Source organism: Peromyscus eremicus, chromosome 5 (assembly GCF_949786415.1).
Source record: "Peromyscus eremicus chromosome 5, PerEre_H2_v1, whole genome shotgun sequence".
NCBI classification, from domain to species: domain Eukaryota; kingdom Metazoa; phylum Chordata; class Mammalia; order Rodentia; family Cricetidae; genus Peromyscus; species Peromyscus eremicus.
Window position 1 is genome coordinate 97370438 of NC_081420.1, and position 24611 is coordinate 97395048.

At 55.7% G+C, this 24611-nt stretch overlaps 3 protein-coding genes across 5 annotated transcripts in view; 1 reads left to right on the forward strand and 2 right to left on the reverse strand.

Moving 5' to 3' along the window:
- The window catches only part of Il34 (interleukin 34), a 55892-nt gene extending 54299 nt beyond the window's left edge, over nucleotides 1–1593 (forward strand). Inside the window, exon 7 of the mRNA XM_059264005.1 lies at nucleotides 150–1593. Coding sequence (XP_059119988.1) covers nucleotides 150–319 — 170 coding nt within the window. The 3' untranslated portion in view covers nucleotides 320–1593. The remainder of the gene's footprint in view (nucleotides 1–149) is intronic.
- Mtss2 (MTSS I-BAR domain containing 2) lies at nucleotides 1188–22278 on the reverse strand. 3 transcript variants are annotated; one of them, XM_059264004.1, is made up of 14 exons: nucleotides 22199–22278; nucleotides 17815–17876; nucleotides 17655–17728; nucleotides 16890–16974; nucleotides 16699–16790; nucleotides 16521–16595; nucleotides 15238–15395; nucleotides 14798–14905; nucleotides 13922–14019; nucleotides 11920–12040; nucleotides 5281–5355; nucleotides 4741–4920; nucleotides 4403–4568; nucleotides 1188–4210 (listed from the first exon to the last, which is right to left on the reverse strand). In XM_059264004.1, exons 1-14 carry the CDS (start codon nucleotides 22265–22267, stop codon nucleotides 3423–3425), a joined length of 2151 nt encoding a protein of 716 aa, XP_059119987.1. In that variant the 5' UTR covers nucleotides 22268–22278; the 3' UTR covers nucleotides 1188–3422. The 3 variants fall into 3 exon arrangements, with proteins under 3 accessions (XP_059119987.1, XP_059119985.1, XP_059119986.1); XM_059264002.1 differs by having other exon boundaries at nucleotides 11920–12136; XM_059264003.1 differs by lacking the exon at nucleotides 5281–5355 and having other exon boundaries at nucleotides 11920–12136.
- Nucleotides 22279–23915: 1637 nt separating this feature from the next.
- Nucleotides 23916–24611, reverse strand: part of Vac14 (VAC14 component of PIKFYVE complex) — a 114545-nt gene continuing 113849 nt past the window's right edge. The window contains exon 19 of the mRNA XM_059264007.1: nucleotides 23916–24210. Coding sequence (XP_059119990.1) covers nucleotides 24048–24210 — 163 coding nt within the window. The 3' untranslated portion in view covers nucleotides 23916–24047. The remainder of the gene's footprint in view (nucleotides 24211–24611) is intronic.

Consider the following 24611-nt stretch of genomic DNA (forward strand, 5'->3'; position numbering starts at 1 on the left):
GGAGAGTCCACACTGTCTTGGGGATGCTCGCTGTTCTTGATTGACAGGCTCTTTCTGGAAGCTGGGATGGGCCTAGAGTACGGAGACAAGCATGTGTGTTTGGCTGTTCCGTCCTTCAGGGCTTTTTTTCCCCCCTTTCTGTCTTGCAGGTAAACAAAGTCCCATCCTGAAATGGCAGGACTGTGAGCTGCCAAGTCTCCATCCCCACAGTCCGGGGTCCTTGATGCAATGTGCAGCCGCCAACGTGTACCCTCTGCCTCGGCAGCCCCCCACCTCCCTGCCCACTTCCCCAGGCTCCAGCCATGATCCGTTACCCTGAGTGGTCTGCGTGTTGACCCTAGGTCGGGCCACTGAATGTTTTCCAGGAACTGGCCTGGGTCCGACCTTCCGGGATGGTGGGTAGGTAGACCTGCAGGAAAGGCCTCCTGAGAAAGGTGTGGTGCCTTCTTTTCCACCGCCGGGCTCAGCACCCTGCCTTTTGTACCCATGTGACACCACCTGGAGCCGCAGGGGAGAGGTGTGGAGGGAAGGCTGGTGGCTGCCCCCACAGCCCCCCTACCTGTGGCTGGTTCTGAGATCTACCAATGCTGTTGCCCCACAGGTGGGAGGATGGAGGCGGGGTGTCACATATTATTCTGGGACTCGCTGGGGCTTCCCAGTTGTGCTGAATGTGGGGTGCTGAGCTGAGGACTGACCAAGTGCCGTATCTTGCCACAGCAATGCTCTTCTGGTTCCCTTTTCTATTAAATGGCCACTTGTTCGGTTTGGCTTGCATCTGTCAAGGTGACCCGGAGGGACCGAGTTCTGGAGATGGGAGGGTGGGCATGGTTCTGCCTGGGGCTGAGCCTGGGTGTCTGGAGCTGCAGTGGGCACAGCCTTGCCCAGGGCCATTGAGTGTTCAGCTCTTCCAGCTCCTGAAGTGTGAGCAGGCCCGAGTGATGTCTGCTGGGGTGCCTCTTGGAAGGGCCATGCTTATTCCCTCCCTCTGGGGCCCCCCTCCCCCAGTCTCCCGGGGAGCACTTCAAAGACCGACTCAGGTCTCTGCCCAAGTCCTCCCCTTCTCCTTCACTTGTATCAGAAAAACCTGGCTTGCAGCCCCAGGTCAGGGATGACAAAGGCCAGGGTGCAGGGTAGGAAGCAGAGCAGAGAAGCAACAGCAGCCCAGGGAAGCCAGGCGGGGACCGGGGTGTTAACTACAGTACCACTTTATTAATACTGGAATCTTCACAGTGCACTTGTTACTTGTAGCAGTGACTATTTAAATCAAGGAGAGGATGGACAAGGGGGTGGGTAGGAGAATTTATCCAAAACTTGACAGAAAGAAAAGAAAAAAAGTGGTTCTGATGGGCTGAGAGGATGGGAGGGTGAGGGGGGAGGGTGAGTCGGAACCAGGAGGGGTGGCAAAATAAATTAAAAGAAAGGAACACGTTAACAGCACCAGAAAAGTTACTTCAGTCAAAAGACACGTTTGAAAAGAATATTCTGCTGTACAAAATGAAAAATAAAATGTATGTGAAGAAGCCCCAAACCAAAGTCTGTGATGCAGGATGGTTGGCTCGGATCCCGAGGGTGGGCCTAGGTGAGAGGTGGGTACTAAGGAGGAGGTGGTAGCAGGGAGGGTACTGTGGGTCAGACGGGGGATGGAGTATGTACAGCCCTGGAGGGAAGGGAAGGCTGAGTGGGGGTGGGGGTGCCACCCCATCCTCTTCCTGTGAAAGTCCCTGACCGCCCTTCCCAGCAGGGCTGGGAGCCCCCAGATGGCAGTGAGCCCATTCTCTCAGGGACCCCCTCCTCCAGGACCCAGCCACACCCTGGGTGTAGGGGCCACATCTGCCCACCCCACATCCTGCATCCCTTTCCATCAGCCCTGTTGGGGAAAGTGCAGCCAATATGCCACCCCAGGGTTCCACATCTGGCCATCTGCTTTCCTGGACCCTATACTCGGGGCTCCGGTGACAACTGAGTTTGGTGGACCAGGTCTCAGACCTGGAGATCATTCTCTAGAAGTCTCATGGGCACTGGAGCACCCATGACCTTGGGCCCAGGTCAGCCCCAACTCCATCCCATCCAGACCAAGGCATGCTCTCTGGACTCCCTGTGGGCGGGGGACTCTGCTGCCTGCTCTACCCGTACCTCCTGAATCCCTCCTCTCGCCCTGCACACACATGCTTTGACCTGCTCACACGTGGGTTGCACAGTGGAGGCAGTGCCCACGCTCTCTCTGGCCCCTGCTGCCCGCCCCAGCCAGGGCTGCAGGCGAAGACTTTCTTGGGATGGCATTGCCTCCGGCAACAGAAAGTCAAAATCAACCTTCTAAGACTTGCTCTAAGCTGGGCCTGCAGCTCACTCAGACCGCAACAGACTGGCCAGAGGCCCCTGGCCTACCCTCTCCAGCCTTATTCTACCAACACTCCAGACGTTGGCGAGAAGAGCAGCTTCCCCTGGTTGGGGGAGAGCTGACTCCACCCTTCTCCTGCCACGAGCCCACCGTGGGGCCCCCACGTCTGTCTCTCAGGCACTCAGACACACACCCTGTACCACCAGCTGGCCCCACACAAAGCTCTTGTCTGGGGTCAGCCCCATTTTATTACAGTAATAAAATAATCCCCATACCCTCTAATGCTCCAGCCCTTATCCCCAGCAATGGGCGAGACTGTAACCCCAAGGTACCCCGAGTTAAAGCCTCAAAGTGTCCAGATGAGAGCAGGATGTTTGAAACACCTGGTGTGGGCCTCTGGCTCCCCCCGCTGCTGCCTGGCCTCCACTAGCAACCCCTCACAGGGGGAGGGGAGCTGGAAGGTCCTGAGACAAAGCCCCTACACTTCCTCCCTCTAGGCTCTCTTTCCCCACGAGTGGGCCTGGCTTCCCAACACCTGACTGTTGCCTAACCCCAGTCACAAATTGATAGTCAGCTGATTGAGTGCCTGGCCCCCCCCATCACCACCCTGCCCCCAAAAGAGTGGAGCCTGGGAAAGGCAGGGTAAAGGCAAGAGGAGTGGGTACAGGGCCCAGGCAGGGAGACAGGGAGCCAGCATTCAAGGAAAGAGCTGGGCACATGGCCCTGGGGGACAGCGGGACCGGAGGAAGAGGATTGTGGACCCCAGGCCAGGTGGGAGGCCCATGTGGCAGGCCCAGCCCTTGGTTATGGGCTCTGGGGCTGGGACAAAGCAGGGCCTGCAGGAAGGAGGATGTGTAGGTAAGGGAAGTATAAAACAGGCTCTGTCCTGGCGAGGTGCGTAAAGGAAGTCACTTCCCATGAGACGCTGAGATCAGCCTGGTTGTCTTTCTGTAAAGTGGCTGTGCCTCTTTCCTGGCGCTGTTCTGTCTTCTGGCTCGTGCCACTGCTCAGAGTGGCTGGCCGCTGCTCACAGATCAGGCCACCTACTTGTGCCAGCCCAGACAGGGAGGGGAGGGTGGCACCATCATAAGATGCGGGGCGCCGACCTGTCGTTGGTGACGGTCCTGCGGAGCTGGACCCCGCGTCGGATGGCCACCAGCATGTCTTCGGCCGGGGGGTCACCGGTGGCGGCAGGGGGTGGGGTGGGCGTCTCCTCGGAGGGGGTGGCTGACAGAGCAGTAGGGAAGGGGAACTGGCCCTCGCCCAGGGCATGGGCGCCGGCCACCAGCTCCCCGAGCTTCTCTACCAGGCTGTGCCTGTTGGCAGCCAGCTGCTGCTCTTCGTCGTCCTCAGCGGCCAGCCCGACCCCAGCCCCGCTGTAGCTAGCGGCCTCTGGGGATGGACTGCCCCAGGCTGTGTTGGGCAGGCTGAGCCTCTTCGGGGAGGCTTTGGCCAGGTCTGGAGCCAGAGGTGAGGCCGCTTCGTCTGTGTAGAAGACACACTCCTCGCTGCCCGCCCGTGTGGGCCCCACGTAACCAGGGGAGTCGGGCACTGTGGGTGTCTTCACAGGGACGATGGGCGGGCGGATGGGGATGGGGCCAGCGCTGGACAGGGCGCGGCGCACAGTGGGCTTGGTAGAGGGTGTGCGGCGGATGGTGGCCACACCAGGAGGTGCACCTGAAGGTAGCCCCATGGCTGTGGGCAGCCCTGCCGTGGGCAGCCCAGCAGTGGAGGCCGGGCGCTTGGTCTGGATCAGGCGGCGGTAGTTCTGGGCAATGTTGCTGTTTCGAGGGATGGTGGATGATTTGTCGAACTCAGGGGGCCCCTCGCTGTCCGCATCCCCGTTCACAGAGTAGCAGTCGTAGTCTGAGCCTGGGGACACAGGGTGTGGTGAGCCCAGGGCCAAGATGCTCCCTGAACCCCATGTCTACTCAAGGGAGACAGAGAGAGGGAAGGCAGGCCTCTTTGGTGTGACCCTCATCCCAGCCGTCCCGGGTGGGGTGGGTCCTGGGGCTGTGAAGGTTCAGCAAGCACACTCAGCCCGTGGGATCCCTCTAGGCGCACCTTGGGAGGGGATGGTGTCCTCGGAGCACGAAGGTGTGGTGGTCTGTGTGCTGTAGCCGCTGGAGTACTGCAGGGAGTCTCGGCTGCTCTTCTGGTGTTCCAGGCTCAGTCCACGGGTCAGCACCATGGCCAGGTCACTGGCAGCAGGGGACACCTCCTCACCATGCTGGGGGGGGGGGGGGGGATGGCGGACTTTTTCCACGCTCCATTTCCACCCTCTTTTGGGATTCGAGGTGGTTCCATTAAGGTGGATGGAGTGGGCCCTGAAGAGCACCTGTGGGCATCCTGGCATTGACTGGCAGTGAAGGTGGGGCCTGGCTGGGGAGCCGTCTACTTACTTTGGCTGCTATGGTGGCAGGAGACATCCGAGGTCGTGGTACCGCCTCTTCTCCGCCGGAGCCCACGGTGCCCCCACCAGCAGGGCCTGGCTCGGTGTCTCGCAGGAGCTCCACGCGATCTTTCCTCCGCTGCAGGGCGGTGGCCGAGGGCTGTTCATGGGGACCGGCCTTGGTCCAGTCCTGCAAGTTATGACAAGCAAGTCAGACGTGACCTTACTGCCCATGACCAAAGAGGCCCTTTTTTTTGTGGTTGAGGCTCAGGGGGCGAGGGGGCCTCTTGTTAACAATCAGGGCTGAGGCCCAAATCTGGTGGACAGCGGTGACTATTCCGTCCCACCAGGCCAGGGCAGGGCAGGGTATTCCAGACAGAAGGGCACGGCCACAGGAAGTGCCCAGGTGAACTGTTTCACAAAGCAAGCGCCAGCACATACAGCTTTCTTGCTGAATCTGGCTGTCCCTGCTGTGGTGACTGCCCGGGGTCAGGAGGGCACAGGGTGGGCAGCTGGTGATGGTAACAGGACTGGGGCCAAGGGCACTGACCGAGGTGGGGGAGTTGCACTCGCTAACGGACTGGCAGGTCTCTGAGGCCTCGGAGGACGCAGAGCTGGAGGACTTCTGCCATGCAGAGGCGAGCGGGTGGTCGCAGATGGGGGCCCCCGCGGACGGACAGGCCAGGGAGGCAGGGAGGAGAAAAGAGTTCTGGTCACAGCGGTAGCATGCAGTGGGCAGTTTGATTCAGCACTTCACCCGGCACTCCCCTCTTGGTGTTACGGCCACCAAGACCACCACAGAGGGCGGCAGCCCAGGGCACATCCTGCAGGCACTGACCTAGCCCAAGAGCCGCATGGTTTAAGGCTTCCACTTAGGATTCACTGAGAGCCCTTCTGGGCACATTTGGCTAAGCTGCCCACAGGTTTTCTGTGCACAACCACATGTATAACCTGAAGTAAGGGAGCACTGGGCTGGGGCTAGGCACTGGGCAGCAGTTGGGCAGGATGAGGCTGGTTAGAGACGAGATTCACAAGTCTTTAGGGGTGCAGATGTTCAGTGGCAGGGAGGAAGAGCAAAGTTGAGCACAGGAGCTGTGAGGAGCTGTTAAGGAAGAGGGGACCTCAAGGCAGATGCTGACTTTGGCACTGAGCTCAGAGCTGGAGTCAGGTGATGCTCCATCACCATGTGATGGGTCATGTGATGGATCAGCTAAGCCAGGGTAGCTTCAGCAGCGTCCCTCCCCCCACTTCCCTGCTATTCCCCATTTGGACCACTAGACTTCTAGTGATGAGCAAAGATCACCCAAGGAAGGAGAACAAAGCACCAGAGAAGAGGACTGGGGGGAAACAACGCATCCACGTTCAGCAACGTGACATTAAACAACTAAAAAACCCAGTGTTAAAACTCAGCAAGAAAGCTCAACATCCAGGCCCAGAAGAATGAACATTAACACAAACAATGAACAGTAAAGAAACTTCGCTAGCCCAATAGAAAAGATCCACAGAAATACTGACACTTCCCTCTGAGGCTGGGGAAAAGACAAAGATGTCCACTATCAACATCTTACTCAGTGCCGGCAATCTCTGCCAGTGCAATAAAGCAAGAAAAAGAAGTCAGAGAGGGGCTGGAGAGATGGCTCAGAGGTTAAGAGCACTGGCTGCTCTTCCAGAGGTCCTGAGTTCAATTCCCAGGAACCACATGGTGGCTCACAACCATGCGCAATGAGATCTGGTGCCCTCTTCTGGCCTGCAGGCATATATGCAGATAGAACACTGTATACATAGTAAATAAATAGATCTTTAAAAAACAAACAAACCAGAGAGTAAAGGGGCTGGAGAAACAAGACGATGGAGTAAAGAGCCTTGGAATGATCCAGTATCTCAGGCAGGACAGCAGAATCACTAATGATTTTTAAAATGGATAAACTAGACTGAGCTTAAAATTAGGAGCTTCTAGTCCTTCAAAGATACTACTAAAGAGACTGCTCAGCAGTTTAGAGCACCTTGCTGTTCTTGTAGAAGACCTGGGTTCAGTTCATATGGTGGCTCACAACTAACTCCAGTTGTGATGCCCTCTTCAGGCCTACTCAGGTACTGCATACAGTAGTGCACATGCATGCAAGAAAATACTTACACACATGAAATAAAAACATATAAATATTAGAAAACAGATACCAGCCAGGCCATGCCTTTATTCCCAGCACTGGGGAGGCAGAGGCAAGGATATGCCTTCGAGGCCAGCCTGGTCTACAGAGCAAGTTCCAGGACAGCCAGGGCTACACAGAGAAACCCTGTCTCAACCCAAAAGAAGAAAAAAATAAAGAAAAATAAAATGAAAAATAGAATAGATACCAATAAGGTAGTAAAAGCATACTCTGAGAATATTTCTGATGAAGGACATGGATCTACAATATATAGAGTTCTGAAAATCAACACACACAAATACACTCTCTCTCATGAAAAACGGGCAAATGATATGAATAGGCCCTGCACAAAAGATGTTCAAATGGATTTTAAAAGTATGAAAAATACATTAGACCTAGTGGCATACAACTTTAACTCTAGCACTCGGGAGGCAGAGGCAGGCAGATTTCTGTGAGTTTGAGTCTAGCTTGGTCTACATAGTGAGTTCCAGGATAGCCAGGACTACATAGTGAGACCCTGTCTCAAATAAAAAGTATGAAAAACATTCTACCACAGCATCATAAGGGACATTCAAATAGAGGGTACTGCTATTGTATGCCTATCAAAATGATTAAAGTGAAGAAGTTATAAAATACCAGGGCTGGTATGGTAGGGATGTGACATCAGCCAACAACTATTACAACCTTGTTAATAAGAATCTTGCGATTCACAAGTCTCCTCCTACCCACATTTCCCACAGAACTGTGTACAAGAACGTGTACAGCAGTACTATGCGTGGCCATGGTGTGATGGTTCGCTTTGTCACCTTGACAGAATATAGCATCACCCAAGAAGATTGTCTTAATGAGAAGCTGTCTACATTGGATTGGCCTGTGCACATGTCTATGGGGGGCTGTCTTAAGTTAACTGAGCCAGCCCATTGTGGGTGGCACCACTCCCTAGGCAGGGGGTCCTGATCTGTGTGAGTGAAAAAATCAGGCTGAGCACAAGCAAACAAGCAAGCATGTATGTGCTCATTCACTCCTCTCTCTCTGTTTGAAGTTCCTACCTTGACTTCCCTATAAAGATGGACTATAATCAGGATTATAAAATCAATAAATCCCTTTTTCTTCTAAGCTGCTTTTTTGTTAGGATATTTTTATCACAGCAACATAAATGAACCTCAAATACCAGGGAACTATCTAAATGTCTCAAAAACATAGACTACTCAAATAAATGACATACTTATGCAATAGAACGTTATATATCCATGAAAATGATATATAACATGTAAAACATGTTGAATCATGTAAAACAGATGAACCTCGTATCTCATACACATAATGTTGACAGCAGAAGTCAAACACACAAGGCACATACTGTATGATTTCATATAAATCATATATGTAAATATTTGTAGTACTGGGATCAAACCTAAGGCTTCATGCATGCTATGTAAGTGCTTGGCAACTGAACTATACTCCTAGCCTAGTAAGTTATAGGAGTACACGCACACACACACACACATACACACATGCACGCACACATACACATGCACGCATGCACACATATACACACACATGCACGCACACACACGCACGCACGCATGCACACACACACACACGCACGCATGCACACACACACACACACGCATGCATGCACACATATACACACACACACACGCACACGCACACAGCAATTACCCTGCATGTGGGAAAGCAGCAATGGAGGAATGCAAGGACTTTGGGGTCAAACTGTGTCTTGTTTTGGTGCTGGCTGCGTGAGTGTGTGCAGTTTGAAGACTCAGATACACCGTTGTGGTACATTTACTTTGTATGGGTGGACAGTATACATCAATTAAAAAATTCTTGAGACTCAGTGGTAATGGGTTTTAACCCATAGAATCAAATAGTTTTATGAGTCCATTATGGCATAAACAAGTAATTGTCTGCACAGATAAATGGGGAGTAGGGACAGGTTAATTTTACAGTGAGATTTCAGTTAATAGATGTGGGAGGAATGATGGAATCAGGAAATCCCTGTTGTAGCAGGTGAAGATGCTAAGAGAAGGGTGTGAACGACTGATGGCCAGCAGGGTATCTGCAGAGTCTCAAGGTGTCACCCAGATGATACTTCATTAATTAGAAGAGAAGAAGGAACACTGAGTAGTCTGGCCAGCTCCACCTCGTCACCAGTCATGAGGCAAAATGACATCCCACAGCTGATACGTGGTGTTCTTGCCAGAGACGTTTGGCCTTTTCCTCTCAACAAGAAGACGTCAGACAAGCCCAAACTCACAAGCAGCCTACAAAATACCTGAATGGTGCTCTTCAAAACACCAAAGTTGGGAAAGACAGAAAACTGGTGCAAGACCTCGATGTTCTGTGCTGGACTCCCGTCTCTTGGACCAGATAAAAGGACAGTAGACAGAAAACTAGCTAAATGTGCATGCGTGCGTGTGTGTGTGTGTGTGTGTGTGTGCGCGCGCGTGTGTGTGTACCCCAAACCAAACCAAACAAAACAAAAGGCTGTAGAACATGTGATGTCATACTTGGACCAGTCTTATTTCCCTGATTCTGAAAATAGTTTGGGGCTCAGTGGTAGAGTGCTTGTCCAGGCTGCAAGAGGCCTTGGGTTCCGTTCTTCGCACCAGAAAAAAAAAATTTCACCTTTGTGTTGTTAAAGCTGGGTGTGGTAGCCAGGTGGTGGTGGCATGTGCCTTTAATCCCAGCACTCAGGAGGCAGAGCCAGGTGGATCTCTGTGAGTTCGGGGCCAGCCTGGGCTACAAAGCGAGATCCAGGACAGCACCAAAACTACACAGAGAAACCCTGTCTCAAAAAAAAAAAAAAAAAAAAATATATATATATATAATATATATATATATATATATATATATTATATATATAAAAGCTGGGTGTGGTGGCTCACATCCATAATCACAACATTTAGAAGGTGGAGGCAGAAGATGGAGAGTTTGGGGCCAGCCTGAGTTGGGTGAGACACAGTGAGACATTGTTTCAAAAAAACCAAGGGGGGTAAAATAAACAAACTGTTTGGTGGTTACATAAGATGTTGACCTTGAGGTAAGACTGCCGACAGGATACCTGGGGACTCTATGCTTTTTGCAGCTCTTTTACAAGCCTAAAATGAAATAAGCCAGGCATGGAGTTACAGTCCTGTAATCCTAGCATCTGGGGGGCTGAAGCAGGGAGACTGTTAGTTTGAGACCAGTCTGCAATATACAGGGAAAACTTGTTCTGATAAAAACACAACATGGAAGAATTAATGGAACAAAAAAGCCCAAATCCCTTCTGGGTAGTAAAAAAGAAAAGAAAAAGAAAAGAAAAAAAAAAAAAAAAAAAAAAAAAAAAGAAAGAAAAGGAGAGAGGCACAGAAAGACAGAAGAAGGTGAGATGTGAGATGCACATTTAGTTACAAGCCCAGCCGAACAGAAGCAATGGAAGCAGGTAAACAGACGATGACTGGGGACAGAGAGCGCAAGAGTGAGGCCCTGAGGCTGATCCCAGAACCCACACAAAGCCACCCCCGGGTTGGAGGGCTGACTCAGTGACTAAGAGCACCACTTGCTGCTTCCCCAGAGGGCTTGAGTTCGGGTCCCAGCATCCACGTCAGGGAGCTCACAACTGGCTGTGACTTCAGCTGGAGGCGCTCCAGCGTCCCTCACCTCCAAGGGCACCTGCACTCACACGCACACACCCACATGCAGACCCACACTCCTACCCACAATTTAGAATAAAAAGAAACATATGTATTATTTTTTAAAAGCCAAGCACAATTATGCATGCTTGTAATCCCAGCACTGGGAAAGCAAAGACCTGTGGAATGGGCCAGCCTCGTCTACTTGGTGAGGTCTAGTCCAGTGAGACCCTGTCTCAAAAATTAAGGTGGATGGCTCCTGGGGAATAATAGGCAAGGTTGACCTTTGGTCTCCATATGCACCCATGTATACCTCTACACACACACACACACACACACACACACACACACACACACACACAGACATATATGCCCAGACAGACACCACACACACATACACACACACACACAGACAGAGACACATATGCCCAGACAGACAGACAGACAGACACAGAGACACATATGCCCAGACAGACAGACACACACACACAGAGACATATATGCCCAGACAGACACCACACACACACACACACACAGACACCACACACACACACACACACACACACACACACACACACACACAGACACATATGCCCAGACAGACAGGCAGACAGACAGACGGACAGACAGACACAGAGACACATATGCCCAGACAGACAGACAGACACACACACACAGACATATATGCCCAGACAGACACCACACACACACACACACACACACACACACACCCATACACACACACACACACACACACACACACACACGCCCAGACAGACAGATACACACACACACACACACACACACCAATCTGTGCGACCTAAGACCCTGACTCAAAAATACCACATGTGGGGGCGACAGCCAGTGGTTGAGGGCACTGGTTGGTTCGCTACTGGCTGGTTCACTTCCCAGCACCCACACTGCAGCTCACAACTGTCCGTGACTCCGGTTCTGAGGGATCTAATACTCTCTTCTGGCCTCCTCAGGCACCAGGCACACACGGAGTACACAGACAAAGCACAGGTAAAAAAACATCCACACACATAAAACAATAAATAATAAAACTACCACATACACAAATGGCCAAGGCTGGGGGGATGGCTCAGTGACCCAGGGCTTGTCTAGTTTATACAGTGCTCTGGGCTTTGATCATCAGCACAGAAAATGTCAGCTTGGATAAAACAAGAACATCCAGGCATATGCTTTTTATGAGACTCATCTAAAACACAACGATACAGCGTTTGTTTACAAGTGGCATGGAGATGAGATCAACAAGAGAAATACGGAACAGCAGGAAGGCCACGTGACCAGGCTCCATGAGCTAACTGCTTCCCCTGTCGAGGACGGCCTGAGTTCGGCACGAGGCTCCTGTTCCCCACCCACGCGGTCCTCCGGATGTCCTCTCACCTGGCTGGTGATGTCTGAAGGCATGGGCGAAGGGGGCTTGGAGTAGGTGGCGTCCTGGGAGACGAAGCCGGAGTCGTGGGAAGAGACACTGGAGAGGCGGGTGGCGGCCGGCTGTGCCAGGCTGCGGTAGCGACAGGTGGAACTGGGTGAGTATGTTTGGGCACCCCCAGGCCACGGGGCTCCGCCACCCTTGGCACTGCTACTGCTGCTGGGGGCACTAAGGGAGTGAAGGAGGGAGGCATGGCAGCCGGACAAGGAGACACAGGTGTGTGTAGAGAGGGAAGGGTGACAGATGACAGAGGAGGTGGGGAGAGATGAGGAGCAAAGGAAGGAGAAGAAAATATCAGACTACAAGGTCCTGAGACCCAGGGACTACTGAAGCGTTCTGGGATGACACGTCTCAGTGCTAGGGAGTCCCTGTCAGGGTATACCCAAAGTGAGGAGTCCCTCTGCCTCCCACGCTACCATCAGATTGGTTGTTCATGGGTTCATGATGGGGAAGCTGAGTCACCAGGCATTGGAAACTGAGAACAGACACAAGCCTGATAGTTTCTAAACTGCCCCCTCACAGCCTGCTGCTTGCTGTCTAGTCACAGTTGAGGACCTGGCATATGGTGAGACGATGGTGTCTGGAAATGGAGGTTGCTTGCCAGGTGGGTCCTACCTTGTTATCACCTTGTCACCCCCTCTCTTTGGGAGTGCAGTTTTCCATGGCTCTCCCTTCTGCCCAGCCGTTAGTGAAGACTGCCCTTCTCCTGGACATGACCTTGGGCCTCCAAGGCTCCAACCCAACATCGCCTTTGTAATCACATTCCTCCTGGGACAACCACCCCTCATTCAAGGCCGAAGAGGACCCGAGGCTGTGGGCCCACCTCTCGGTGTAGGATACACTGATCACTGGGTCCGGCTTCTCTCTAGTTCCCAGTGCCAGAAAGAGAGCATTCTGGGGAGAGGGATACCTGGGACAGAGCTCCCCCAATCTATAAGCTGCTCTGAGTTCACTGTCCTCCCTACCTGAGGACTCTTGAACCATAAGCATCTCCTTCAAACTGACCTCAGGGCCAGTCTGTTGGATGAGCAAGACTTCAAGCTTCTCCCTATCTGTGAGACCTAAAAAGCCCACTCAAGCCAGGGCGAAAGCCTGTGGCAACTTCTGGGGACCAACTTGAGGCAACAACCAGGCTGGAGTGTCCTTTACCCTGAAGTCCAAACAGATATTCCCAGAAACCACCACACCACTTTTTGATCTGAAACTTTGTTAGTTTTGTTTATTGAGGCAGGGACTCATATAGTCTTGGCTGGCCTCCAACTTGATATACAGTTGGGAATGACCTTGAATCTTCCCCCCCTAAATGCTGGGATTAAAGGCGTGCACCTTCACCAACCACCTGGCAACAGTTTCTCTACATAGTCCTGGCACTCACTATGTAGTCTAGCCTGGCCTTGAACTCACAGAGATCTACCTGCCTCTTCTTCCCTAGTGCTGGGATTAAAGGCATGCACTACCACAAACGGCACTCCACCTAGCTTGTTAAAATTTATTTTTGGGGACAGGGTCTTAATAAGCAGCCCAGGTTAGCTCTGAACCCTTGATCTTCCTGCTTCCCTTCCCAAGTATTAGGATTACTGGCCTGCATCACCACACACAGTTTGATCTCACCTTCTTATTACCATACTACATTGTCCTAGGCCTGGCGGAGACCAATGACTAAGTCACGACTCAAGTGTTTTAGCTCCCCTCCTGACACAATGATGCCAGGACTCACTGGAGAAAAAGCTGTGGCACCTGGTACACAATGATGTACTATCAATGAAGCCTCTGCCCGCCTTTCCTGCCAATCAACGCTTGCGCCCATATCCCCTACATGTGAAAAGTCCTTGGGTGCTTGGATGCTGTGTGAGTTCTGAGGTGCTAAAGCAATTGCCAACCCAGCTTTCCTGGGTTTCCCTAGCCCCTCCTGGGATTACCTCCCCCTTCACCCTCCATGAGCTCCCCACCCACCTGCACATGCTAGACTTCCGGGAGCTGGAGCTGCTGGGTGATGAGGGTGGGGTCTGGTATGACCAACTGTAGTCAGAGCCCTTCAGATCTTTGATTACCTGGACAGAGACATGAGGGCGGTTATGAGAGTCAGCTCCTAACCTGCAGAATGTCTTATCATGCTTCAGAGAGCTGGCAGGGTACGACATCCTCCACTCTGTCCTCAACTATGAACCTCAGGAGATGACGCTGAAGATCTCAAGCCACCCTAGCCTTCTCCTAACGCTGGCTTATTATTGAGCCCCGTCCACCAGGAAGGAGACAAGGGACCAGCAGGTGCTCCCGAAGACTCATGTCATGGAAATGCTGGGAGCGCCATGACATCAGGGGTTGAGACAGTCTCTGGACTTTTCTGAGTCTTGTTTTCTCCTGTGAACTGGAGCTAGCTCAGAACAAACACCGTTGAAAGAACTCAGTAAGGCAACCTGAGGGGGGTGTGCTACAGAGTGTGGGGTACATAGGCAGTTCCCAACCACAGGGGCTGTCCAGTGCAGTGTGTGCCTCTGCGTGGGTGGGTTTGGTTCTATGGGAAGGGATGGTGTTCTGGGAGTGGATGGCAGCCAGCCAGGGGTCTCTGTTTTGAAGAACCAAGCCCCAGGGACCTGGCTTCTGCCCGTCTGTGTTGCTCTGAGCCCTACTGGGTCCTGAGCACTTCATACGTCACCTGGGCAGGTAGTCCCAGAAATCTCCCAGGGGCTGTTGGACAGTTTCTGGTCGTCTTCTCCCAAGCGCCTCCCCCAAACACCTCCCTCTTTTATCTACTCTCTCCCTACACGAGGGTAGGACCGTCTCTTCCCTGGTCCCGGTCTCGGCCCTTGACTCCAGGGGTAGCCTCACCTGCTCACTGGCGGGAGGCAGCTTGTGGGGTTCCGCGGTCAGCACCACCAGGTCGTCAATGATGCCCTGCAGGTGGGTGATCTCTCCCAGCATGGTCAGCTCGCCATTCTGAGGAAGCAGTCAGTCAGTCCCTAGGCCCCCACACCTGGCCACCCACTCCGGAGACACAGGTCTGTTAGGCCTCTCCTCTCTTGCCCTTCCCTGATCATCAATGCTGATTCAGGCTGGGCCTGTACCTCTAGGGTAACTCATGTGACCATCTGTCTAGATTCAGCCAGAGTGTCCTAAGCTATAAGACCTGCTTTCAGGCCAGATAGGCTGGGCCCTGAGTGAAGTCACCTAAGATCCCCAAGAAGCAATCTGGAAGGTTAAGAGGTCTACCCTGGGTCTGTCCCCTGCCCCTCCCCAGGGGGGAGGGTCCAGCTCATCAAGCGACCCACCACCACAGGCTGAAGGAAGGTGATGAAGGTGCAGAAGCGGCCCCGCTCCTCGATCAGCGCTCGGCGCACCGCCTGCTTCTCTGTCTCTTCCAGGAGCAGGTACATGTCATTGACGTCTTGCAGTGCGCTGTCCAGCTGAGGCTGCAGGTCTCCTTTCCCTGCAGGGGTTGGGAGGAGAGGCCGCGCTGGGGACGCGCTGGGGACGCACTGGGGACGCTGGCCTGTTGGCTGTACCCATGGCTTAGGCCCCTGTGGTGGTGTTTTTTTGGCTGTGGGGTTGGGGACAAGGGAGCCAGGGAGCATGGAGCAGATTCTAAGGCTTGTTGGAGGGGCCGGTCCCACCAGAGCAGGCAGAGAAGACACGCAGACAGACAGACAGACAGACAGACAAGCAACACCAAGCTGTACAGCCACCTGGGATCTGCAGGCTAGACTACAGGGAGGCCAGCTGGAGGCCTCTATCACTCAGGATGCTTTAACTGGCCCAGCAGGGGGGCCCTGACCTCAAGAGAGAGAGGACAATGGTTGAAAGCAGGACAAAGGAGAACAGGGTAGGGGCTCAGCTCAGTTTCAGGCCAGGCCACTAAGAGGTGCAGGGTCAGGAGCTGTAGCTGGGCCTGGGGAGCAAGAGTGTCTCAGCATGGGTCATAACTCAGCTCAGGACCAGTGCACAGGCTAGCAAGAGCAGCACAAAGAAGCAGCGAGAGACAGAGAGAGGCGAGAGGATGACGTGGAGTAGACCGTGAGGGGGAGGTGACAGGTGACCTGTGACCCCCACCCTGCCCAGCCAGTGAACCCCTCCTGGCCTGGCAGACTGACCCAGCAGTGGCTTGGGACTCATCTCTGGCCAGGGGTCCCAAGGGAACCAGGGGAAGCGTGCCCCAGGCCCCTCCTTTGGTCTGGAGAGGTTCCTCCCAATGGCCCTGAGCTGGGGGGTGGGGGCGGAGGCAACAAATGCGACAGGGAGGGAAGGAGCAGCTGGAGGGACGGACATTTGACTTACCAAGCAGCTCTACAGGACGGATGTGGGAGGAGGAGAGGAGACAGAGAAAGAAAGAATGTGTGAAAGACAGCCAGATGAGCCACTCCTGGGGAGGGGTGGGGGCCTGGGCAGTCTGGGGTGCTGGGTGCTCCCTCAGTCCCACCCGACATGTTGGAGTGTCCTGTGTTGGGACCGGATCCCCCTGGCCAGGATGATGCCCTGGGGGTGCTCCAGAGGGTGGTTGGGGCTACGGAATGGGGCCCGAGGGACTGGGCCTCAGTGGGGGTGCTGGGGGCTCTACCTTTGCGCGCTTTCTTCTGGAGCTTCAGTGTGTCGGATGACTTCTTCTTGATTTCATGCCTGGCTCGTTTGTACTCTGCGCAGGGGCGAGAGGGGAGCTATAGTCAGGGGTTCCCTGTGGAGAGGTTCGGGAACCCCTCCCCACCCCCTCCCCGCACCGCCGCAAAGCTCCACTCTACCTTTCGCATGGTCCTTGTCCAGTTGGTTGGCTGACTTCTTCCAGTCTTCAATGCGCTCCTGTAGTGGATTGATGAGACTTTCCAGCAGCGCGCTGTGGGAAAGAGCTGTGGGTTAGGGCTAGCGGGCGGAGCTAGGTCAGGGATGGCCTCGCTAGGCTAGGATACCCCTACGGTCGGCTGTGCCCACTCACTTGGTGAACTGCCGCAGCTTGGTCTCGATGCTGCGGTGGCGCATGCACATGCGCGTGAGTGCTGAGCCAATGTCCCGCGTGGCCCCTGGCAAGGAAGCAAGCTGCATGGGAAGGGGCCTGGCTGGGGGCCTCTGCAGTCCCGGCCTCGGGCCACGAGGGGGCGCGCTGTTCCACAAAGGCCGCCCCTGCCCCGCCCCCATCACCGGCAATCCTTTATCCCTGGGGACTAGGGCTGGGATATCGGGCTATCCCAGCCTTCGTTGGCTTCAGGTGCACTGCTAGCCAGTCCCGGAGCTTTCCCTCTTTCCTAGCTGGGTGAATCACCCAAGGAAAAGCCAGCAATATTTCTCAATAGTCCTACTGGGACCCCGGTATGTGCAGCAGACTCCAGGGGCGGCCACCGTGGGTTGTGTTACCGCTTAAAAGTACTGAAGCCCAGGCGCTTGCTAGATGAACCAGGAGGAAAGGGGCCTCCAAGTCCCCAAGGACTATTCACCTGCCCCATACAACTCGCAGAAGGCCCATGGGGATGGTTGAGAAACCATAGGGCCGCCAACCACTGCTACTGAAGGGTTAACTGAGCGGCCCACAGCAAGAGGGTGATCTCCTGGTAACACCCCTGTCACTGCTCACCTGTCCCATGCCATCACAGCAGACGCCAAGGTCTCCATTCTGGGCTTTGTGTCCTTCCCACGGCCCATATCCCTTTCCAGCCTCCCGGCCCACTGGGCGCATCCCCCACCTCCAACCACGCTCCCTCCCCACCTCGGGTGTTGGTGGCCATGTCAGCTACTTTCTGGAAGGCATCTAGGAAGGCCACAGCAGCCAGCACGGTGGTCCTGGGGAGAGACACAGTGGTCAGCAGGCGAGAGGCCCTTCTCTAGCCCATCCCTCCCCAGCGTGGACAAACCCTGCACAGCCTCACCTCAGCTGAGAGTGGAGCTTCGCAGCCTTGGAGTTGAAGTCCTCCCAGATGGGGTAGGAGCTCTGTGGTGACGTGAGAGAGGAAGTAAGATGTCGTGAGATGGGGCTACATGTCCAAACTCTAGGCAGTTTCTGACATGGCCCTGTTCCCGCACAGAGCGGGTGCCTGAGCCCTGTGAGGCAAGAGAGGGGCCCGGGGCCCAGGACTAGGCATGAAGAAGTCTGACTGGTCTGCAGTTGGTAACCACGTGCCACCTATGCTCCCTGGGTGGCAGATGGTCTCCTTAGGGGCTTTCTCATTAGGCTCTGGGCTCAGTCCAATGGAGGGCACTATATCCCTACCACATGTGGTGGAAGGTGGGCACTGACCTGCTTTCTAGTGCTCAGAGGAGCAGGAGGAGGCGCTGTGGAAGGTGGAGCTTGGCAGAACTAAAGGCAGACAAGGTCTATCTACTGTGGCCCGGAAGCTGCTTTGGGCAGGCCAGTCAACCCTGGCCAGCATTGGTGGCTCACAGGCCCAGGGAGGCCATGGCTGCTACACAGCCTGGTCAGCCTGCCTGGGACAAGTAGGCCCCAGGCTGAATGGGGCCTTGTGCAGTCAACAGAGGCACCTTTTTCCAGCCCCTCCTCTCCCCTCCAGGGGAACAGTGTGGCCTTTATCCTAGCCTGGCCAGAGGCTCTATGCTGGGAGGGGGTTTCCCAATAGGGAGGTCGGGTTCCTGGTGACTGAGTTGTCCAGTCTGATTAAGGGGCTTTTCTGGCTAATGCTCTTTCTTCATGGCCGCCAGGCCTGGAAAAGTTCAGCCCTGGCCTGGAGGGTCCTGCGGGAGACCTTGCTCTTTGAAGGGGTAGCCCAGGGCTAGCAAAGGCCCAGTCCCTGTCCCACATAGGCTGCCTGGGACTGAGACTTCTCTCAAGGTAAAAGGGACAGCAGAGCCGCAGGTCCCCGGGACTCAGGGAGGGCTGCGCTTGGCTGGAACCCCAGGGTAGGTCTAGCCAGCATCTCCAGGGACAGCAAGGAGGCGGGCTGCTTCACAGACCCTCCAAAGCACCCTCTCCCTGCCCAGTCAAGCCAGTGTCAGGCAAAGCAAATATTTGAGAAGTGCACTAAGGCTGGAAGAGGAGGCTGTGGGTGGGCTGTCCCCTCCCACACAGCTCTGGATAAATAGGCCCGGGAGGTCGTCCCTAGCAGTCCCCAGGAGCTAATCCGGGCATTGGTCTCTAGGGGTCTCTCAAGAGGGGGTACTCTGACTTCTCCTAAATGCCACTTGGCAGGGAAGCCTGCTAAGACCCCTCTCCAGAGTGCAGAGAAAATGCTGGGCTGGAGGGCGTCCTGTCAGTTCTCCTGGTCCCCAGGCAAGCTTAGTCCCTTCAGCAACCCTTGGGCAGTCCCCTGTGGTGGGGAAAAACCACGGTGTTGGGGAGGCAGGCCCAGTTTCCCCTCGGAAGATGGATCCGGACACCTCAGTCTTTAAGGACATGGGCTTCTTCCCCCGTGTCCCCATGGTTCATAAAGGACCTCAAAGGCAGAAGAGAGGAAACGGCCTGAGTGACAGGTGCCCCAGGGAGAGTGCCAGCTTCACCAGGCCCAGGATCTAAGCCCCTGTGTGTCAACACTAGCCACGTAACTGTACCACCTGGCCAAGCGTCCTGGGCCAGGCAGTGGCTCAGTCCTTACAACATATGCTCATGCATCTTCCACCACCCTGTGAGTGAATCCTGAATGAAGCCCATTTTCCTGATGAGGATCAGTGAGGTTAACTGATTTGTCTGAGGCCACAGGGATGGGGGCCAGGGTCTGATCTTACATCTGACATATCAAGACTGAGGGATCCTGTTTTCAGGGGAGCAGGGTGATGAGCACCTACATGCACTGCTGGGTGGGGAGGTGACAGGGACGGAGAGAATGAGGAGACACCACAGCATGAGGACTGCTCTGGAGCGGAGGAATAGAGGGAGCTGTCAAGTGACTAGTATGAGACAGAAGTAGCTGTGGCTGAGATGGAGTGTGTGGCTTTGGGGGGGGGTGACCCTCCCTGGGCATGCATCCCCCCCCCCCCCCCGCCCCAGCCACAGGTTTCTTCAGCTGTAAAATCAGAAGAGACACAGCTCCCTTACAGGGCTTGTGTGTGTGGGCTCCTAGGGGGCACTTAGTGTGGGCTGATTGAAATTGGTTAAGAGGGCAAGAGCCCCCTCTCTGCTAGGAGCCCTCCCCCACAGCCAGGGTCCATGGGTCTCTGTGTGATACTCCCCATTCTGCATTACGATGAGACCATTTTTCTGGATAGCCCAGTGTGGGGTGGGGGCCCCATTGCCTCTACTGACTAGGCCTCTGGCCCTAGGCAAGTTCAAGTCTCTGGCTTGAGAGAGAAGGCCGGGTGAAGTAGCTCTCCAGGGCCCTCCCGGCCTCTGTCCATGAGGTTGAAGATATGATTGCGGAACCCCCTCCCAGGCCATCCCTCAGTCCGGGGCTGGGCTCTCTAGTAGCTCCAGAGGGGGTGTTGTGGGGAGCTCGCTGGAGATCAGCCTCACGGGGCAGTCCGGTCACGAGTGAGACAGCCTGAAGCGGTTTTCTGAAGTCCAGTCAGCCAGCCTTGAGGTGGCCGGTCCCCTCTATCATGCCAGGGTCCCTGATCACATGCATGCCATTGATAAAGGCACATCGTGTGTGATGTGACAACACTTGCTAAGGCCTCTTCCATCCTGCCCCCACGCATCTAGAAATCTGGCCTGCCACTTAGCCTGACCTCCTTGCTGAGACTGGACCCTGTGTCTCATCGGAGTTCCTGGCAACTGACGGAAACGGAGGATACCGTCCTGCTGCTGCTTCTGGGCAGAAGTGACTGCTTGCTGCAGTGTTGGCTGAGTGGCTGCCAGTGGGAGGCAGTGCCGGCGCCTCCCACCCTCTGCCAGCCCAGGAGTGGCCAGGGGAGGTGGTCTGGGTTACCCAGTTTCAGAAAGGGATGCTGGCACCAAGATTATAACGCTTATAAGATGGGCAGAGAACGCTGCGGGCCAGGGAAGGAGCCGTCAGGTTGAGCTGCCAGGGAGGGGGGTCCCAGGGGAAAGTACAGAACTATGGGAGGGCACTGACATGCTGCTAAGCGGCAAGTCCCAGGCCAGTGTGGTTTCAGGCCTCTTTTTAGGGGGTAAGGATCTGGACGATATGCCTCTCCGCACTGGGGATGTTCCCTCAGCAGCACTGGGGGGGAGCCCCAATCTCTCGCCTCTCTGCAAGCTACCACCTTCCCGAAGCACTTGCCTGAAACCCTTGGGTAGGGTGCAGCTGTATGTGGGTTCTGCAGCCCCCAGGGTCTAGTAGGATTCTGGGTGGTGTGTGTGTGAGCCTAAGGTGGGGAAGTGGGGAGGCTCAGGAGTTTCTGTGCAGGGCCTAGTTCCTTCCCTATCTGCCATCCTGTTCCTAGACGAAGAAAGGAGTGTGGTGAAGGGCAGGGACATTGGCTCTTGACTCCCGCCCTGCCACTGAAGCTAGGCTCTCCCTGCCTAGTCAGTTTGGAGCAGTCCTGTCAGACGCGGGCCTCTTTTGGGGTGAGGGAGAATTTGGTTAAATTAGGGCTGAGGTCAGAAGCAGGATCTAATGGTCTCCTTAATGACCTTGAGCCATTCCCAGGCCTCAGTTTCCCCATCTGAAAGGGGTGCCAGCTCAGTCTGACCTTGAGTGATCAGGAAGTGGGGGTTGCTGAAAACGTTTCCCTTGGCCCGGGGTTGCTTCACCAACACCGAGCCTTCTCCCTGCCTCCCCCCCAAGGTGGATTCAGTCCTATCCTTGGGCTGCAGGGATGGCCCCACCCGAGGTCTGGAGTACTGGAGCTTGCTGGGGTTGTTGGTGGGGGGTGGGGCTGCGTCCACGCAGAGACCGAGGCTGGCGGGGAAAGAGTTAACGGTTCTTTGCTTTATTATTTTTTCCTGCCTTGGCGGTGACAGCATTGTCTGGGCTTTGGGGCGTCGGGGTATGTGTGTGTGGGGGCATTGTGGTGGAAGGGGGCGGAGGCCCGAGAAACCTTGGATCCGTTAAAGGGACTTAAGGGTCGGTCCTGGAGACAACCCAATTCATAGTTGAGGGGTCTGGGGCACAGGGAGCTCGCGGGTGCTCAGCCTTGGATCGGGATCGTATGGAACGACCTCACGGACACCCCAACCTGCGAGCACTCACCCCCTCACCCGGACCCAGACAGGCACCTAGAGACCTGAATGCAAGGCGGGCGCAGCAGGACAGGCTCAGACAAGGGCACGGACACACACACACACACACACACACACACACACACACGCACGAACATCGCGCCGCACGGCCATAGCGGGACACGGCTGCCCGCCACGCGTCCCTCGGAGGGGACCCGCGCCCGGAGCCCGCCCGGGGGTACCTTCATGTCGTTGACGATGGCCTGGAAGAGCCCGCCCAGGGCGCCGCACTCCTTCTCTGCCGTCTCCATGCTGGGGCCGGGCGCGCAGCAGCAGGGCGCGCAAGGGGCGCGGGGAGCCGCGCAGGGGAGGGGCCGGGCCGCCGCGGGCGCTGCTCCGGGGCCGCGCCGGGGCTCCCGCCTCGGGGCCGCGCTCTCAGCGGCCGGCAGAGCCGCGCTCCGGGGTTGCGGGCCGTGGGCGGGCGGCGCGGGCCATGGCTCGGTGAGGCTGGGGGCGCGGCGCGGGCAGTTCGCGGCGCAGCCTCGGCGCGGGCACTGGAGCGGCGGCGGCGGTAATCCGAGCCGCCGAGGCTTGGGCGTCACGTGGGCGCGGCGGAGGGAGGGCCGCGGGGAGGGAGCGCGGGAGGGGGCTGTGGGAAAGGCCGGGCGGGCGCGGGCCCATTCACGGCCAGAAACCAGGGCTTTGAAATCCGAGCCCTGGCGCTGCCAGACTGGTCGGGCTAGAGGGGCTGGCGGGCGCGGGCGCCACCGCGGGTCCGGGCGGCGCAGGGGCGGGGCCCGATCAGTCCCCGGCGGGAGCGGCCCCCAGCTTGTACCTTCAAGGCCTTGGGCTCGCTAAAGATGAGTCCCCGCCGTGGATGAGGTCCTTGGCGCACCCCGCCGGACCGACGGCTAACGCGGAGCAGGCGTGTAGAGGGGAACGGGAGCTGGCTGCGTTGGAGCTGTCCACCCCACAGGCCATCCATAAACTCCAGCCCTCCTGTACAAATGTCCTTCCGCTCCTTTTCTAACTGGTGCCGATGCCACCTGGATTGGGGTTGGAAATAGTGATGGTGTCCTGGCCCAACTTCCTCGTGAGTAGGGGTCTTTGTCGGACCTGCAGTGTAGTGTGTGGGGATGCGCGCATGTGCACGTGGGCGAGGGCAAATACTGCCGTCGTCCTGGAGACTCCAGGTGAACCTACTCTCATGGGGGACACATAGTTAGAGCTCTAGGGAAAAGCAGGTACAAACTCCTAGCGACTAAAGGGACATAGTAGGCAATTAGGGGTTCATCCGAAGGCCAAGCCAAGAGGAGCCAAAGCCTGGTGACAGGTACAGAGGTTCTTTGAGCTAAATCAAAGGTTGGGGAATCCATCTCTGACTACTTTCCTCCCACTACTCAGTGATCTGCAGTGTCCTGCTGTGCGATCCCTGCCTATGGGGACATCCACATTGCACAGGGAATCAGAAACCAGGATTAAGGAATGGGAGTAAAGCCAAGAAGAAGGTGCTGGTCCTGGGAAGAGCTGAGCCCTGGACCCACATCCCCATCAGGTGAATGAGCAGGGCCCAGCATGAAGCCAGCTTTCCAGGGCAGGCCAGGCCCCAGGGCAGCTACAGCATCAGGCTAGGTATAGGTGCCGGCAAAGAAAGGAGCAGGCGGGTTTGGTTAAGGATTCTGTCATTTCTTTATTGGGGCAGGGATGGACATCATTCTGTAGAGGTCTTTGTGCTGGTCTGTGTGCATCATCCACGCAGATGTACATATACATAGACACCATGCCAGTGCTTTGGGGCCAAGGTCAAGCTCTTCTCACAGGGGAATTAGAAAGAGGCTGCTTCAGATTCTGAGGCTGCGGCCTGACTCAGGAGGGAAGCCACTGGTCCCAGGCAGGGTGTAGCTGACAGTGCTGGGGTCCAGGCACTGCGCTGGGAGGAGGAGCTGTGGTTGACAGACTGTTCCTCTCCCTGTCCTGGGCTGGTGGTCAGGTCCAGCCCTGCATGAGGCAGGTTCTCGGGCATCTTGTGGCCTCAGCCTGGAGACCCTGAGTGCTTCAGGGCCCACCTGGGCCCTTTCCGTGCCAGGCACATCAGAGGACAACTCTACGGTCCAGGTGATCCCCACGCCCGCTGCGCTGGTGTCTTACTTCTAGGTGCTGTCTCTGGACTTTCTCAAAGTGCTGCAGGAGCTCTGTGTAGTCGATGCTGGGGGACTCACCTTTCTGGGACTTGGGGGCAGCTTTCAGACTGTCTCTGGGAAGATGGGCAGAAGTCAGAATCAGTATCTGCATCATGGTAGGTTCTGGTGGGAGTCAGCTTCTGGGCATGTGTGTCCCTGCCCAGCAGTACCTTTACACCAGCCAGCCCACAGTGCTTGGGGTCCCATGCCTACCCCCTTTCCTGCAGCTGGTGGGAATAGCCAATACACTGCTTTGATATCTCTCAGCCTGTGGGCTGTTGATGGCGCCCAGAGCAGGCATTGCATGGGGAAGCATTTCCTGTTTACCAGTGGCTCCCTTTGGGGTGAGAGCCAGGGCTAGCAGCCAGCCAGGAAGCCAGCTGGGGCCTGGAACAGGGTCTGGAGAGAAGGGGGAGGTAGCAGCTCAGCCCTTTCTCAGTGGCATGGCTGGTGCTGGGATCACTGAAGTCTCTGC